The 17,583-nt window shown below is 48.4% G+C and overlaps 1 protein-coding gene across 1 annotated transcript in view; it reads left to right on the top strand.

Annotated features, from left to right (window-relative positions):
- allc (allantoicase) overlaps positions 1 to 17,583 on the top strand; it is a 66,477-nt gene that overhangs the window by 33,253 nt on the left and 15,641 nt on the right. The window contains exon 10 of the mRNA XM_070884358.1: positions 11,765 to 11,892. Within this exon, the coding sequence (XP_070740459.1) occupies positions 11,765 to 11,892 (128 nt within the window). The remainder of the gene's footprint in view (positions 1 to 11,764; positions 11,893 to 17,583) is intronic.

A 17,583-nucleotide genomic window follows, 5' to 3' on the forward strand; every position in this document is an offset into this window, starting at 1 on the left:
GAGAAAGCAGGAAAGGAGTACTGAAGGAATGATCAGCCATGATCTTATTGAATGGCGGTGCAGGCTCGAGAGGCCAAATGGCCTACTCCTGCACCTATTTTTCTATGTTTCTCGCTGGTGGGGCGTTTCGCGGTGGCGTAGCCAGACCCATTCTTTGCAACACCAGGGACAGGTAGAACCTCAGCACGTAGTGACACTTGGTGTTTGCGTACCATGGGTCTGTTCACAGCTTGATGCAGGTGCACACAAAGGTGGCCATCAGGATGAGGGCCACGTTCGGGACATCCTTTCCTCCACTGTCCAGAGATTTGTACATCGTGTCTCTGCGGACATGGTCCATTTTGGACCTCCAGACAAAGTGGAAGACGGCCCGGGTGACTGCTGCAGCACAGAACGTGAGATGGGCCAAACCTGTGCCACGTACAACAACACTGAGAGCACCTCACTCCTGATGACCAGCTTCTTTCCTGCAATGGAGAGGGAGCGCAGCTTCATACCATCCCAGTTTTTGTTTCACTTTGGCGATACACTCTTCCCAGTTTTTGGCGCACGCCCCATCCGCTCCGAACCATATTCCCAACACCTTCAGGTAATCTGGCTTAATGGTGAAGGGAATAAAGGATTGGTCAGCCCAGTTGCCAAAGAACATGGCCTTGCTTTTGCTGCGATTGATCTTCGCTCCCGAGGCCAGTTCAAACTGATCGCAGATTGTGAGCAATCTGCGGACCGACTGCGGATCCGAGCAAAAGATGGCAACGTCGTCCATGTACAGGGAGGACTTGACCTGAGTGCTTCCGCTGCCTGGGATCGTTACCCCTCTAATGCCCGCATCCTTCCTGATGGTCTTGGCAAAGGGCTCGATACAGCACACAAACAAGACAGAGGAGAGAGGACAGCCTTGCCTGACTCCAGATCTGATTGGAAAGCTTTCAGTTTCCCACCCATTGATTAGAACTGCGCTACTGATGTCTGTGTAAAACAGTTGGATCCAATTGCGGATACCCTCCCCAAATCCCATTTTGGAGAGCACGTCCATTAGGTACGTGCGCGATATCCTGTCAAAGGCCTTCTCTTGGTCTAAGCTGATTAAGCAGGTGTCCACCCTCCTGTCCCGCACGTAGGCAATCGTATCCCTGAGTAGCGTGAGGCTATCAGAGATCTTCCTGCCGGGGACAGCGCAGGTCTGGTCCGGGTGAATCACCAGCTCAAGAGCATACTTGACCCTGTTGGCAATGACTTTTGACAGGATCTTATAGTCCACATTGAGCAGTGAAATGAGCCACCGGTTTTTGATTTCCTCCCTCTCCCCCTTCTGCTTGCAGATGAGGGTGATGATGCCTTTCCTCATTTATTCTGACATGCTGCTGGCCAGAAGCATACCCTCGTACACTTCCAGCAGGTCCGGGCCCATCCAGTCCCAAAGAGCCGAATACAACTCGACCAGTAAGCCGTCGCTTCCGGGAGTTTTATTCGTCTCGAAGGACCGGACGGTCTTTGTCAGCTCGTCCAGAGTTAGCGGGTGGTTCAGACTCTCCCACTCGCTATCGTCTAAGACCTCCGAGATAGATGACAGGAAAGACTGGGAGGCTGCGCAGTCTGTGGGCTTGACGTCATACAGCCTGGCATAGAAGGATTTGCTGATCCTCTGCATGTCAGGCTGCGAAGACGTCACAGAACCGTCTTCTTCCTTTAGGCTGGTGATCACAGAGCTCCCCCTGTGTACCTTTTGGAAAAAGAAACGTGAACACGCCTCATCCTGCTTGACGGAGCGTACTCTGGAGCGGAAAATGATTTTGGAGGACTCTGAGGCAAAGAGCGAGGCTTGCTGGCACTTCACCTCTTGGAGTTCCTCCGCGACATCGACTCCCATCGACTGCAGCAGGAGCAGGTTTTGCATACTCTTCTGGAGTTGGGACAATTCCCTCTGTCTCCCTCTCACCTCCTGAACACCTTTGAGGATGAAGAACCTCTTGATGTTCATCTTGATTGTTTCCCACCAGTGCATCGGGGAATTGCAGAAGGATTTTACAGTTCTCCAACCTTTGTAATCCCTCTTGAGTTCCTCAACGTTTTCCGGAGTCAACAGTTTCATGTTCAGCTTCCATATCCCTCTGCCAACTTTCTGGTTTTCCTGTGGGTGGCAGTCGGCCAATAGGAGGCAGTGGTCAGAGAAGAACACCGGCATAACTTCGGTGGATCTGACCTTGAGCGTGTGGGACACAAACAGGAAGTCTATTTTGGAACGGATGGACCCGTCTGGTCTCGACCAGGTGTATCTGAGCGGTGCTCCGTCTGCAGGGTTGCTGAAGACGTCGCACAGCTTGGCATCTTTTACCGCGTCCATCAGGAGTCTGGACGTGGCGTCCAGTTTGCTGTCGGCTCTGCTGGATCGTCCAGCCGCATTGGTGATGCAGTTGAAGTCACCGCCCAGAATGACTGGCCTGGGCGTTGCCAGTAGCAGTGGGAGCTGCTGGAAGAGGGCCAGCCGCTCGTTCTTGAGAGCTGGGGCATAAACGTTAATTAACCTGAGAGGGGAATTTTTGAACATTACATCTGCTATGAGGAGGTGGTCGCCCACCACCTCCTTAACTTCGGTGATGGTGAAGTGGCCCCCCCGTAGCAGAATGCCCAGGCCGGAGGACCGGCTGTCGTTGCCTCCTGACCAGACGGATGGTCCACGGGCTCACCATCGTGACCACTGCCGGTAACTGCTGAAGTGCGGCAGACCGCACTCCTGCAAGAACAGCAGGTCTGCTTTGACCATGGCGAGGTACCCCAAGGTGGAAACACATCGCGTAGTGGATTTTATGCTACGCACATTAATAGATGCAATTTTTTCATCCATTTTAAAGTTAGTGGTGACGGTTCAATAACATTACATTTCAAATAAACCGTCCTTTAAGTCGGAGACCTGCCCAGTGGCCTGTTCCTGCATACATAGATTAACACTATAAAAGTCTACTTCACCTGGGCTTGGGATATGGGTCGTCTTCTGCCGTGAGGGTGCTTCGACCAGGGGACTGGTGCAGTGTTGTCAGAAAGTCGGATATGTCCTCTGCGCTGTCCTCGCCTGGTCTTGGTAGCTCTCTTCATCACTCACAACGCTCTGGAGCTAGGTTGCTTCAGTCGCTGCGTCACTCCTGGTATTCCAGAGGTGGGGTGTGCTGGACACTTCACTGCTCCCGTTGTCCCGGAGCTGGGCTGCGCTGGTTGCTTCTTTGCTCCCGGTATTCCGGAGCTCGTGTGCGCTGGGCACTTCACTGCTCCCGGGTTCCCGGAGCGGGGCTGCGCTGGTTGCTTCACTGCTCCTGGTCGCCTGGGACTGTTAAGTGACGTTTTGCCTCTTGTTCTGGTGGCGGTAGTGAGGGGTTTTGTCTCGCCTTTCGTCATCAGACGAGCTGCTGCCGCTGCTGTCTATCGTGGACGTTAGCTGCCTATTCCCTTTCGTTTCAGCAGGGGCCTGTGCTTGCCTCTTTTCCTTACGCTTGCGGGCCTTTTTTTTTACTTTCTCCCATCCCGCTCCATCATCTGCTGCCCCCTCGTTCATGGAACCGGTGTGCTGGGGGAGAGCTTCACTGCTGGGTGCTGGTGTCTCGCAGCTCGCCATAGCAGGTGGGGCGGGAGGGTGTAGGTATGCTCTGGAATGTTGTGTTCCTCAGTTTCCTCCTCCTCTCATGCAATGTTCTTTGCCACCTGCATATAGCTGAAATTGTGTTTGGGGCAGTTCTTGTAAAGATGCCCAGCCTGACCACAAAGGTTGCAGTACTTGGTCTCTTTATAGTCCTTTGTCTGGTGGCCTTCGTTCTTGCAGTTGCGGAAGATGACTGTTTTGCAGCTTTCCACCACGTAGCATGCCTTCCCGCAGGTCCGGCACACGTTGGGTTGGCCAGCGTACACCATGTAACCCCGACTTCCTCCGATGGCGAAGCTGGAAGGGGTGTGCAGGATGGTTCCGATGGCGTCCACTTTCATGGTGACCTGGATCTGGCGCTTGCTGGTCCAAATCCCGTGGAAGTCTTTCAGGTCGATGCTCTTTTCTACCCCATCGACATATCTGGCGAGGAATGTCAGCACATCAATGACCGGGATGTGGGGGTTATACATGTGCACTGTGATAGTGTGCTTCCTCTGCGACGGGAGGGTGAACAGTGGTTCCCAAGTCAGCATTGACCACAGTGGTTCACTCGCCTCCTTCAATCCCTTCAGGAACTTCAGGCATAGGGTGACATTTCTCAAGGTTACATCAAAAGTAACCTCTCTTCGGGATGTCCTGTAAGGCGAAGACAGCGGTGAATTTCATGCCACAGGTTTCAAGCAGGATTTTCTTCACGAAGAGGTCCCGGTTGATCGTTGTCTGTCCTTCCACTTTCTTTACAGTCACTTGGATGGTGTTTCGGACGCCCTGGTTTGCCGCTCGGTTGGCTGCCATCCGGGTTGCAGATTCCTCCTTTCGGCTTGTGTTTTGGCCGAAGCCTTCAATCTTTCATGGTGTCAGTCTGGCACCTTGGCGGACCTCCTGGTCTGCCCAATGGTTGGTCGACATGCAGATTTCTTCTTCTCTCCAATTGGTGCTTGGCCCGAGCCAAAAGGCCAGACCCAGCCAAACTGGAAAGACGAATTTCAAAAAAAAAAAGTTGTGGAGGGAGCTTCTCGGCCTTTTGGCTACGGGGTGAAAAAAATGCATCAGTACTTATTTGGCCTCAAGTTTGAGCTTGAAACTGACCACAAGCCACTCATTTTGCTGTCCTCTGAGAGCAAAGGGATTAATACCAATGCCTCTGCCCGCATCCAAAGATGGGCGCTCACGCTGTCGGCATACAACTATGTAATCTGCCACAGACCGGACAAAGAGAACTGCGCAGATGCTCTCAGTCGGCTGCTATTGCCCACCACCGGGGTGGAAATGGCACAGCCAGTGGACTTGCTCATGGTTATGGAGGCTTTCGAGAACGAGAAGTTCCTCGTTACGGCCCGGCAGATCAAGAGCTGGACCAGCCAGGATCCTTTACAGTCCTTGGTTAAAAAAACTGTGTTCTCCATGGGAGCTGGTCCGGCGTCCCAGTGGAGATGCAGGAGGCGATTAAGCCGTTCCACAGACACAGAGACAAGTTGATTCAGAGACTAGGGTCCTGAACTTGGGGAAAGGTAACTTCGATGGTATGAGACGTGAATTGGCTAGAATAGACTGGCGAGCGTTACTTAAAGGGTTGATGGTGGATAGGCAATGGCAAACATTTAAAGATCACATGGATGAACTTTAACCATTGGACATCCCTGTTTAGAGTAAAAATAAAACGGGAAAGATGGCTCAACCGTGGCTAACAAGGGAAATTAAGGATAGTGTTAAATCCAAGGAAGAGGCATATAAATTGGCCAGGAAAAGCAGCAAACCTGAGGACTGGGAGAATTTTATAATACAGCAGAGGAGGACAAAGGGTTTAATTAGGAGGAGGAAAATAGAGTATGAGAGGAAGCTTGCCGGGAACATAAAAATTGACTGCAAAAGCTTCTATAGATATGTGAAGAGAAAAAGATTAGTGAAAACAAATGTAGCTCTCTTGCAGTCAGATTCAGGTGAATTTATAATGGGGAGCAAATAAATGGTGGAGCAGTTAAACAAATACTTTGGTTCTGTTTCCACGAAGGAAGACACAAATAACCTTTCAGAAATATTAGGGGACCGAGGGTCTAGTGAGAAGGAGGAACTGAAGGATATCCTTATAAAGCAGAAAATTGTGTTAGGGAAATTGATGGGATTGAAGGCCAATAAATCCCCGAGGCCTAATAGTCTGCATCCCAGAGTACTTAAGGAAGTGTCCCTAGAAATAGTGGATGCATTGGTGATCATTTTCCAACAGTCTAGTGACGCTGGATCAGTTCCTATGGACTGGAGGGTAGCTAATGTAACACCTTTGTTTAAAAAAATGAGGGAGAGAGAAAGCGGGTAATATAGACTGGTTAGCCTAATATCAGTAGTGGGAAAATGTTGAAATCAATCATTAAGGATGAAATAGCAGCGCATTTGGAAAGCAGTGACAGGATCGGTCCAACTCAGCATGGATTTATGAAAGGGAAATCATGCTTGACAAATCTTCTGGAATTTTTTGAGGATGTAACTAGTAGAATGGACAAGGGAGAACCAGTGGATGTGGTGTATATGGACTTTCAAAAGGCTTTTGACAAGGTCTCACACAAGAGATTGGTGTGCAAAATCAAAGCGCATGGTATTGGGGATAATGTACTGACGTGGATAGAGAACTGGTTGGCAGACAGGAAGCAGAGAGTCGGGATAAACGGGTCCTTTTCAGAATGGCAGGCAGTGACTAGTGGAGTACCACAGGGCTCAGTGCTGGGACCCCAGCTCTTTACAATATACATTAATGATTTAGATGAAGGAATTGAATGTAATATCTCCAAGTTTGCAGATGACACTAAACTGGGTGGCAGTGTGAGCTGTGAGGAGGACGCTAAGAAGTTTCTCCTCATCTCGGTCCTAAATGGCTTACCCCTTATCCTTAGACTGTGACCCCTGGTTCTGGACTTCCCCAACAATGGGAACATTCTTCCTGCATCTAACCTGTCTAAAACAGTCAGAATTTTAAACGTTTCTATGAGATCCCCTCTCATTCTTTTGAACTCCAGTGAATACAAGCCCAGTTGATCCAGTCTTTCTTGATAGGTCAGTCCCGCCATCCCGGGAATCAGTCTGGTGAACCTTCGCTGCACTCCCTCAATAGCAAGAATGTCCTTCCTCAAGTTAGGAGACCAAAACTGTACACAATACTCCAGGTGTGGCCTCACCAAGGCCCTGTACAACTGTAGTAACACCTCCCTGCCCCTGTACTCAAATTCCCTCGCTATGAAGGCCAACATGCCATTTGCTTTCTTAACCGCCTGCTGTACCTGCATGCCAACCTTCAATGACTGATGTACCATGACACCCAGGTCTCGTTGCACCTCCCCTTTTCCTAATCTGTCACCATTCAGATAATAGTCTGTCTCTCTGTTTTTACCACCAAAGTGGATAACCTCACATTTATCCACATTATACTTCATCTGCCACGCATTTGCCCACTCACCTAACCTATCCAAGTCACTCTGCAGCCTCATAGCATCCTCCTCGCAGCTCACACTGCCACCCAACTTAGGGTCATCCGCAAATTTGGAGATACTACATTTAATCCCCTCGTCTAAATCATTAATGTACAATGTAAACTGCTGGGGCCCCAGCACAGAACCTTGCGGTACCCCACTAGTCACTGCCTGCCATTCTGAAAAGTACCCATTTACTCCTACTCATTGCTTCGTGTCTGCCAACCAGTTCTCAATCCACGTCAGCACACTACCCCCAATCCTATGTGCTTTAACTTTGCACGTTAATCTCTTGTGTGGGACCTTATTAAAAGCCTTCTGAAAGTCCAAATACACCACATCAACTGGTTCTCCCTTGTCCACTCAACTGGAAACATCCTCAAAAAATTCCAGATGATTTGTCAAGCATGATTTCCCTTTCACAAATCCATGCTGACTTGGACCTATCATGTCACCTCTTTCCAAATGCGCTGCTGTGATATCCTTAATAATTGATTCCATCATTTTACCCACTACCGATGTCAGGCTGACCGGTCTATAATTCACAGTTTTCTCTCTCCCTCCTTTTTTAAAAAGTGAGGTTACATTGGCTACCCTCCACTCCATAGGAACTGATCCAGAGTCTATGGAATGTTGGAAAATGATTGTCAATGCATCCACTATTTCCAAGGCCACCTCCTTAAATACTCTGGGATGCAGACCATCAGGCCCTGGGGAATTATTGGCCTTCAATCCCATCAATTTCCCCAACACAATTTCCCGACTATTAAGGATTTCCCTCAGTTCCTCCTTCTTACTCGACCCTCTGGCCCCTTTTATATCCGGAAGGTTGTTTGTGTCCTCCTTAGTGAATACCGAACCAAAGTACTTGTTCAATTGGTCTGCCATTTCTTTGTTCCCCGTCATGACTTCCCCTGATTCTGACTGCAGGGGTCCTACATTTGTGTTTACTAAACTTTTTCTCTTTTCGTATCTATAAATGTGAGGTTATCCACTTTGGGGGCAAAAACAAGAAGGCAGAATATTATCTGAATGGCGGCAGGTTAGGAAAGGCGGAGATGCAACGAGACCTGGGGGTCATGGTTCATCAGTCATTGAAAGTTGGCATGCAGGTACAGCAGGCGGTGAAGAAGGCAAATGGTATGTTGGCCTTCATAGCGAGGGGATTTGAGTATCGGAGCAGGGAGGTCTTACTGCAGTTGTACAGGGCCTTGGTGAGGCCTCACCTGGAATATTGTGTTCAGTTTTGGTCTCCTAATCTGAGGAAGGTCATTCTTGCTATTGAGGGAGTGCAGCGAAGGTTCACCAGACTGATTCCCAGGATGGTGGAACTGACATATGAGGAGAGACTGGATCAACTGGGCCTTTATACACTGGAGTTTAGAAGGATGAGAGGGGATCTCATAGAAACTTAGAAGATTCTGACAGCACTGGACAGGTTAGATGTGGGAAGAATGCTCCCGATGATAGGGAAGTCCAGAACCAGGGGACACAGTCTCAGGATAAGGGGGAGGCCATTTAGGACTGAGATGAGAGGAAACTTCTTCGCTCAGAGAGTTGTTAACCTGTGGATTTTCTTACTGCAGAGAGTTGTTGATGCCAGTTCATTGGATATATTCAAGAGGGAGTTAGATATGGCCCTTATGGCTAAAGGGATCAAGGGGTATGGAGAGAAAGCAGGAAAAGTGTACTGAGGGAATGATGAGCCATGATCTTATTGAATGGTGATGCAGGCTCGAAGGGCTGAATGGCCCACTCCTGCACCTATTTTCTATGTTTCTATGTTTCTATGTTTGTCCCTGCAGGCAGGATGTCTATTGTGGGGCAATCGTGTGGTCTTGCCCAAGAAAGGCAGAAATATGTTCATATGTCAACTGCACAGCACCCACCCAGGCATCGTAATGATGAAAGCCATAGCCAGATCCCATGTGTGGTGGCCCGGCATCGACTCAGATTTAATTCATGTGGCATTAGCGCAACACTTGCTCTCAGCTGAGCAATGCACCCAGAGAGGCACCGCTAAGTTTGTGGTCATGACCCTCAAAACCGTGGTCGAGGATCCACGTAGATTATGCGGGCCCATTTCTCGGCAAAATGTTTTTGGTTGTCGTGGACGCTTACTCAAAATGGATTGAATGTACAATAATGTCTGTGAGCATGTCCACAGCCACTATTGAAAGCCTATGAGCCATGTTTGCCACGCACGGCTTGCCTGATGTCCTCGTCAGCAACAATGGGCTGTGCTTCACCAGTGCTGAATTCAAGGAATTCATGACCCGCAATGGGATCAAACGCGTCACATCTGCCCCGTTCAAGCCCGCATCAAACTGCCAGGTAGAACGGGCAATTCAGACCATCAAGCAAAGCTTAAAACTTGTGTCCGAAGGCTCCCTGCAGACTCGGCTGTCCCGAGTGCTGCTCAGCTACCGCACCAGACCCCACTCACTCACCGGGGTTCCCCCAGCCGAGCTGCTCATGAAAAAGGTGCTTAAAACAAGGCACTCTCTTGTCCACCCTGATCTCCATGATCACGTGGAAGTCAAGCGGCATCAACAAAGTGTGTACCATGACCGCGCAAATTTGTCACGTGATATTGAGATCAGTGATCCTGTGTTTGTGCTCAATAATCGACATGGTCCTAAATGGCTCGCTGGCACGGTCACAGCCAAAGAGGGGAGTAGGGTGTTTCAGGTCAAATTGGCCAATGGAAAAATGCACAGAAAACATTTGGACCAAATCAAATTGCGGTTCAGCAACAGCTACGAACAACCCGAAGAGGACACCACCAACTTTGACCCTCCAATACACACACAAGTGGCAACTGACATCATGGTTGACCACGAAACCGAACTCATCATCACCAGCCACCCCGCGAGGCCGGCGGCCCAGTGAAGAACCGACCAACCCATCCACTCCTGAATTTGTACCAAGACGATCGACAAGGGAGCGTAAAGCCCCAGATCGTCTCACCTTGTAAATAAATGTAATGTTGACTTCACGGTGGAGTGATGTTATGTAACCCTTTGTAACCTGCATGACACCTGACCACCAGAGGGCCCACCTGTTGGAGTCCCAAGGAATCCCAGCATCCCTTGGGAACACAGTATATAAGCAGGCCATCCACGAGGTACCGGCACTCTGGAGTCTTATTAAGGAGCTAAGGTCACACTTGCTCATTGCACACAGTACTCAGTTTCATCCTTTATTATGAGTGTACCAGTTTTCTCTGAAAAAGAGAAGGCTCAGGGGAGTTATTATTCATGTATTCAAGATTTTTTAAAGGAACAGATACATTGAACCCTGATAATACAATTCAAATTGCCACAAACTTTAGAACTAGGGTCATAGGCTGAAGCTTAGAAGGGGAGAAGTACACAAAAAGGTTAGATGCAACTACTTCATGGAGAGGGTGCTGAACATGTGCAATGGACTGGCCAGGAAGCCTGTGAAAGTAGATTGTCTGGAAAAAAAATTAAAGAACAATTAGATAGATATTTGAGGGAGCGGTCAATTGAGAGCTGTTAGTTTTGGGGACTGGCCAGATGGATTGCAGAGTCCTTCCTGTCTTTTCTTTGTTTCTATTTCAGTGTAAATCCAGCGTGGTTCAAGCTCCAGAATGAAGCTTGCTGTGTGAATTCCTGAATCAGGCACTTAGCCTCCAGCCCATTGCATTTACTGACGGTGTCACATTGTAAATAAAACACAGACTAATACCACTGCAGCGTTCTGATCTATATTTGTATGTCTGTGATCTACGGACCACAATACTATCCCACAGATGTTTATTGCAGATGAATTTTAAAGTCAATAGCCCTGATATTGATCGGGAGACGGGGAGGGAGCAGTGGCAACTGTCAGTAGCCTGGAAAGGCAGAAGTCCTGGCAAATTAAAGGCACGACCTGATTTTAATCTGTTTTTACAAGGTTCCCCACAAGGCAGCCAGCCTGATTGAGAGGCTGGCTGGTGGGAAAGCCTGCTGTACAAGGCCGTAGCCAAGGACCGGAGAGATCGTGGGGGGGGCGAGGGTGGTGGGGGTCGGCGGCAATTGGGGTGTGGGGGTGGGGGGGGGGGGGGGAGGTGGGGTAGAGATTTTGGGGTGTGGGGAGAAATCTCGGGGAAGTGTGGAAATTGGGGACGAGGAGAGATCGTAGAAGGGGAGACATCGGATCGCGGGAGACATCAGTACGTGGGGAGCGGGGGGGGTCTGGAGATCAGGGGAAGTATGTCAGCTGATCATGGGGAGGGGAGCAGATCGCGGCAGGTTGGTTTGGGGCAGTGGGCGCTGGATGTACTCCTGCTCCTCCTGGCCCATAAGCAGTGCTGGATCTGGCAGTTCTTGCCTGCCTTCAGCTGCCAGGTTTCCCGAGCCCCAGGAAGACTGGCTCGCCGCTGTTAAATCCACATGGCGGCCTCTTGAATGCAGGTTATTCGCCTGACCCCTAACCCACCTCGGTTAAACTGGAAATAGGTGCGTTTGTGGCGGTTTGGGGTCCGTATTTAAGAATTTAACCCTCCCGCCCATCCTGGAGGGTTAAAATTCCCCCCAATAGTTTGCAGCAACTTTACTAGTGCCAGCCTTAGCTGAGCAGCATTGGGCTGTGCTCTACTGGGGTGAAAACGTGAACAATGTCAATAAGCAATACATTACTAACACATTCGTTTTGTCACCAGGTAACTTCCCAGATAGTTGCAAAATTGAAGGATGTGCCATAACTCCAGAAGAGGAGAAAAAAAGCATTGACATGAAGTGGAAAAGCTGTCATGGTTTGAAATGGAAATTACTGCTGCCAATTACTAAGGTATATGAAGATAGACTTTCATAGATTTTACCCACTATTGCTCTGTCAGGAACAGTAGGGAGGTGAGCAATTATGATCACAAAGCCATATTAGAGCCCAAAATGACTAATTATGAAGCAGGAGGAAATGGGCTCACTGGTAATTGTTCACTACCAAAGAGAAATTTGCAAGGGTATTGGGAAAGAGCAGGGGAGTGGGACTATCAGGTATCCATTTCAAAGAGCTGGCACAGACACAATGGACTGAATGGCATCCTGTGCTGCATGATGCTGTGACTATCTGAGTTAGCAAACTCTGTTGTGTCATTACTGGAGAGGGGAGTGGCTGACGGAAGTTTGAGACACTGAAGCAGGTTACGCAGCTGCTAAAGACCCAAGAAAAGATGGGGAAAAGCACATTAAAAAAAGAGTTGGACTCACTTAGCAATGCCATTTATCTCGGGTTGCAAGCCAGTCTGAGTTAGGACTGGATAATTTGTTTTTTGTAAGGATTGTCTGGAAATTACTAAAGTATAAACCAGATAGCAAATGTCTATTTTCTTTTTAAAATCTCTGTGACACGCAGGCAATAATTTATTAAAACAATTTAAGGTTTTCAAAGAATTTCCATCACCAGGAATATAAGCTCAGAATGCAAACCATCATCCCATCCTGATTGCACCTTCTGTCTGGCTTTGGATTTGACAATTTACATTTGTAGGTACTGAAAGCATAAAGCTGCGGTATAGTGTGTGGCTTTAACTGGCTTTTCCCACTCTACTGTAAGATGTATATTTCTCCTTTCTCCCTTCTGAATTCACTATAGTCATGGCACAGGATGGCTGCCTGCTGGAGTCTATTGCTCTGCCAACCTCTGGGGCTGGATTTTCGGTCCTGCTCATTTCGGGGCGGTAATGTCGGCGGGGCGGTAAAGTTTGTGCCCGGGAACAGTTTGTGCCTCAGTCAGCAAAATTCATCAGCTGGGCCCTGAGTGTGGGGCAGAACGCTAAGGGGGGGCGCTAGGCCGGCTGAGCAAACGAAAATCCCGAGCTAAACAGCCGGTCTCGGAGCGCTGTAAGAGAGGCCGGGGGGAAAAAAACAGAAAAAAACCCACCAAAAACATTCCCAATAAATAACTCACGGCACTACAACATAAATCGCAAAAACAATAAAATAAAAAACAATCGCACTTACCCGAGGTCGACATTACTTACCTCACTGCTGCTGCTACAGCTCGGACCACCAGCTTTCACAGGCGGTTCCAGCAGGGTTTCTATGGAGCGCTACGGATTGGGCGGCAGCCAAAAATCAAGCCAGTGTCGCAACCAGGGGCATTGCACACCGGCTCGCCTGTTCCATGCGGGAAGGCTCGGCGCCCCTTCGAAACCGGCACCAAAAGTCTCGGTGGGGCACTGGATCTGGCTGCCCACACGGAAGTGCTTACTGCCGCCCCTGTGGGGTGCAAGCACGGGCAGCAGAAGACTGAAAATCCAACCCAAGAGATTGTAGGGGGAGGTTCATAAATCCTCTGAGTCCTAAAGTTTTATTTTACCTATTTTGTAATTTTTTTTAGACCATAGCTCTTTTGGCCATTTTGTCCTTTCACCCTGACAATCTGGCCCACAAAACCCTATACTTATTCACCTCTTTGTCCCGCTTGAAGGGCTGTTCTTCACGCTGTTGCCTCTTTGGTGGCTAACTCCTGCATGAGAATACTGAGTATCTGCAACTTGGGGTATAGATAAATGAACAGGAACTTAGATTTAAGCTTTATATGCGGCTGCCCCAAGCTCCATGGTCTGCACTTAAGTGACCCATGAAGACAGTGAGCTTCTGCACTCCTGGAGCGAGGGATGTTCCTCTTGCTCTCTGGATTGTTCACATGATTACAAAATCAGGCAATGTTTTCTTTATTTCTTTTCACTTTCTATGTCAGTCTTCTTACTGCTCAAATTGCTCAATCGAGGAAATTTCATCATTAAACAAACATTCTAAGCAGGCCCTCTTTCATCGTAAAAACTGCTTGGAACTCAGTAAGTAGACCAAATATCGTGGTTTGCATGTTTAGTTAGAAGAGGGCGGTGTCTCTCATAAACTGCGCCAATACAAGATTCAAAATTATTTTAATTTTTACATGTAGTGGTCTTAACATGTAATTTTTACATGTATTGGGCATTCTTTAGGATCAGCTAATATTTCTAAAGCTCTTCATGGTTGAGAATCCTGCACGGTGTGGGTAATGAATGGGTTTATTCATATACTATATTGCAGATCTCTCTCACGAATCAGAGTTACGTATTTGCAGTTGTTTGTTCTGTTGGGAGGCCGCTTCAAGGCTGGTTGCGTGAGGCAGCAACTTTAGGGTTTTCACAGATTTATGTTTTCCTCTTAGGCTGTGCAGCTGCTTTAGTTAGTTAATCTAGTTAGTTATTGCTTTCAAATGAGGAACAGGTTAATCTTTAAATAATTGTTCCCTCTTGCAATTGAGGATAGGGAGCTGAAACCCCCCCCATAGGTTTCCTTTGTTAGGTCAACTATTGGGTTAATTCTTTACCGATAGTAAATAAGTGGGAATTTAAATGCTTTGTCTGCACCTAACCGTAGAAAGATAATCAACAACTATTGAATTCCTCCAGCTCAGGTCTTTGTACCCTTCAGCTATGTCCTTTCACCTTCCTTAAAGAGCAAGGCTCAGCTCAGCTGCTGCCAAGAAATATTAAAACCTGTCTTTGATTAGCAACTCCTTTAACCTTTACAGTGTCAGTGCTAACTACAAATACCTGAGTAATTCTATCATAGTTACTGCCGGTTACTGATCACATTCTGGAGACCCTCAGTGCTCCGGTTACATTGATTGACTATTGCTGTTGTTGGAAGGGTTAGAATTGCAATGTGAACTGCTGCTGATGTGAGTGGCACCCAGCTGTTTCTGTAGTTCCCTACACATGCCACTGCTGGAGAGCATGTCCTCCCATGCCCACTATCAGGGTTGGATCACAGGTCACACACACATCACCCAAAGGGTCTTAGAAGTTATAAGGCATTTTATTAAGGAGCAGCAGTTCTAAGCATAATCAGACACAACATGCGATTACGATAGATATAATAGACATGCAATCCGTGACAGATGAGAGTGATCTACGGCCCCGGAATGGAACGGATGGACGGACTGGCGTTGAGGCAGAACAGTGGTTTCGGATTGGCCTGCGGCAATAGTCTCTTCTGTTTGGTCGTCTCCTGAGCTGGCAGAGGTGTTAAGCCAAAGCCAGCATGGATCAGAGGTTGAGCTTGACCAAGGTGTTAAGCTGAAGCTAGCATGTATCCACCTCGGGGAAGCTCTTCCCCTATCTGCCTGTTTCTCTCTCTCAGTTGTCCGTTTATATACCTTATTTCGATGAGCTGGTGGATACCTTGTGTCAATCATTTTTTACCCATTCAATTGTCCAATTACAGGGAGAGGGTACCTATGAGGTTATTTTCTTCCTTATCTCTGTCTGAATGTCTTGTTGCCCTTTCAAGAGACAGCTTGTTTATCTTTAAAGCTCCTTGCTAAATCCCTATCAGCATAGCTATGCCTTGAAGACCTGTTTTTGTGTTCTGACCTTGCAACACAGCTCTCTGTACAACTCTTTTTTTGACATGACTGTAATCTTTCTGTGTCATCAACTGAGGCAAACTGCTAAGCTAGGGAACCTGTAACAGATTATTATTTCTTCCAATCCACGGTTTCTTATACGACTGATCTCTCTGAATAATGCTCAGCCACTAGTCACCGTGTTTGTCTCTCAGCATTCACCAATCAAGTTGCACCAATCAAGTTTCGGCCAGTCACCTATTCATACCACGTTCATGTATATGTAGGCAATTGATTGCTTGCCACAGTCCATGTGTTATAACGGTCTCCATTGGAAAGTAGGCTCAATAAGGTCTGTTCCATTACAAGGGACCTCCACACTGCACCTGCTTGCCATTCATTGCCTCCCATCTCTGCCAGCCCTGCACTACTCGTCCTGAATTTCACGCTGTGTTTCCCCGTCTACATCACCATTGGATTGTCCTGAAGTATGTCTATATGGGCTGGACCTTGTTTCATATGGTGATGGCAGTCCTTTGCTGTTTGTTCCTCTCCAGTGAACTTCAGTTTGTTCTCCTTTCGAGGCGAGCAGATGGGACATTATAGGACCGATTTTGATCAAGACCTTGGCCCGCCCAAGCGCCGCCCAAAGTGGCGCCGATGGCCGCCGAGGTACCGGATGGTACTTTGGGCGGGATATTCATCGCCGAGGTCCCCCAAAGGTCGGCAAACGGCAAATGGATGACGTACGCTGCCAATCTGGGCGGCAGCCAGCGGAAGCTCTCATTCTCGACGGTAGAGGCGCATGCTGCCCAAGTGCCGCCGAGGATGGAGTCAGGCCCACGGAGAGTCAAACAGCTGAAAAAAATAATCAAATGTAAAAAATAAAAAAACTATCGGAAGACCTTCAGGGGACCCCATCCAGGTAAGTCACTGTGGAAAAAAAAATCTATAAAATGTTCACTAACCTTTTTTTCAGGATCTTCATGCTTACTGTTGGGGACAGACCAGCCTCCAGCCAGCGGTCCAACCCCATTCTGGCGCGGACTCCCACCCGCATCAATATGGGAGCTCGGCGGGCGGGAGGTCAGTTGCGCCACTTGGCTGTCCGCTGACGCCAGCGGCCACTTCTCGGCGGTTCTCCCCTCCTGCCTGCTCCAGCCCACCTCGACAGTGGCACTGGGCAGATCTTCCAGAGGAATGACGGTGGCAGTTGGTAGTGAGTTGATCAATTTCGGCCCCAATAAGTATATAACCTCCTATTTTGTCAATTTATAATAATCATTTGAAATACCTTAAAAATTAACTGCATTCAATTGAAGATTTTGTGCTAGAATTTGCGTAGTGCCACGTTTGGGGGCGATAACTTTTCAGGGAGCGCAAAAGTATTGCCAGGTGGCAAAGATTTGTTTCTGGCAGGGATTTCCGCTTTAGCGCTCCAAGCGGGAAGTGGAGTGCTAAATCAAGCGCTACCACTTCGCTTAGAGCGCTAAAGGGAGTGAGAGAGAGACGGTGTCAGCAGAGTGCTGAGCAATGTTCGGGGCAGTGCTGCTGTCTTTACAGGCTCCTTCCCTCCTTTAAAGGGAAGAGCCAATGCTGGGTTGAATGAATGTGTCTGTTGGGCCACGGCACCTGCGATACCTGCATAGCAGCCCCAAGCACTCTAAGAGAGTGCAGGGTTGAGCAATCGCAGGGAAAAAAGACATCAGGAGGCACCAGAATGGGGACATAAATACATTTTTCCCTACCTGACCACCGCTGCCGTTAAATATCACTCCCCAAGCAGTCAGCCGAGGTGCCTTCTGCAGCTACCATTGTTGAAGCCAGGGAAGTTCGCGGGTGTCAGTGATTTTGTCGCGCCTGGTCTGTAACCCCTTAGCATCCCATTACCGCGCCCCCCCCATGGCGCTAATGGGAGATGCAAACCAGGCCAATTTCTCCCCCTATGTTTTGAAAGCAGGATGTGATCTTATTTATAAATTCATGAATTTGATATAGCGGTAGATTTTTGCCTTTACTATCTGGATGTTTAGCATCATGTGGGTGGAGTGCAGAGAGGAAGATCGGGCAGGGAGGATCCCACCTCTGTAATGGGGTCCATCTAATTTTCACAAGACCACAAGGTATTTATGGATGAGG

The sequence above is a fragment of the Pristiophorus japonicus genome, chromosome 7 (genome assembly GCF_044704955.1).
Source record: "Pristiophorus japonicus isolate sPriJap1 chromosome 7, sPriJap1.hap1, whole genome shotgun sequence".
Lineage (NCBI taxonomy): Eukaryota > Metazoa > Chordata > Chondrichthyes > Pristiophoridae > Pristiophorus > Pristiophorus japonicus.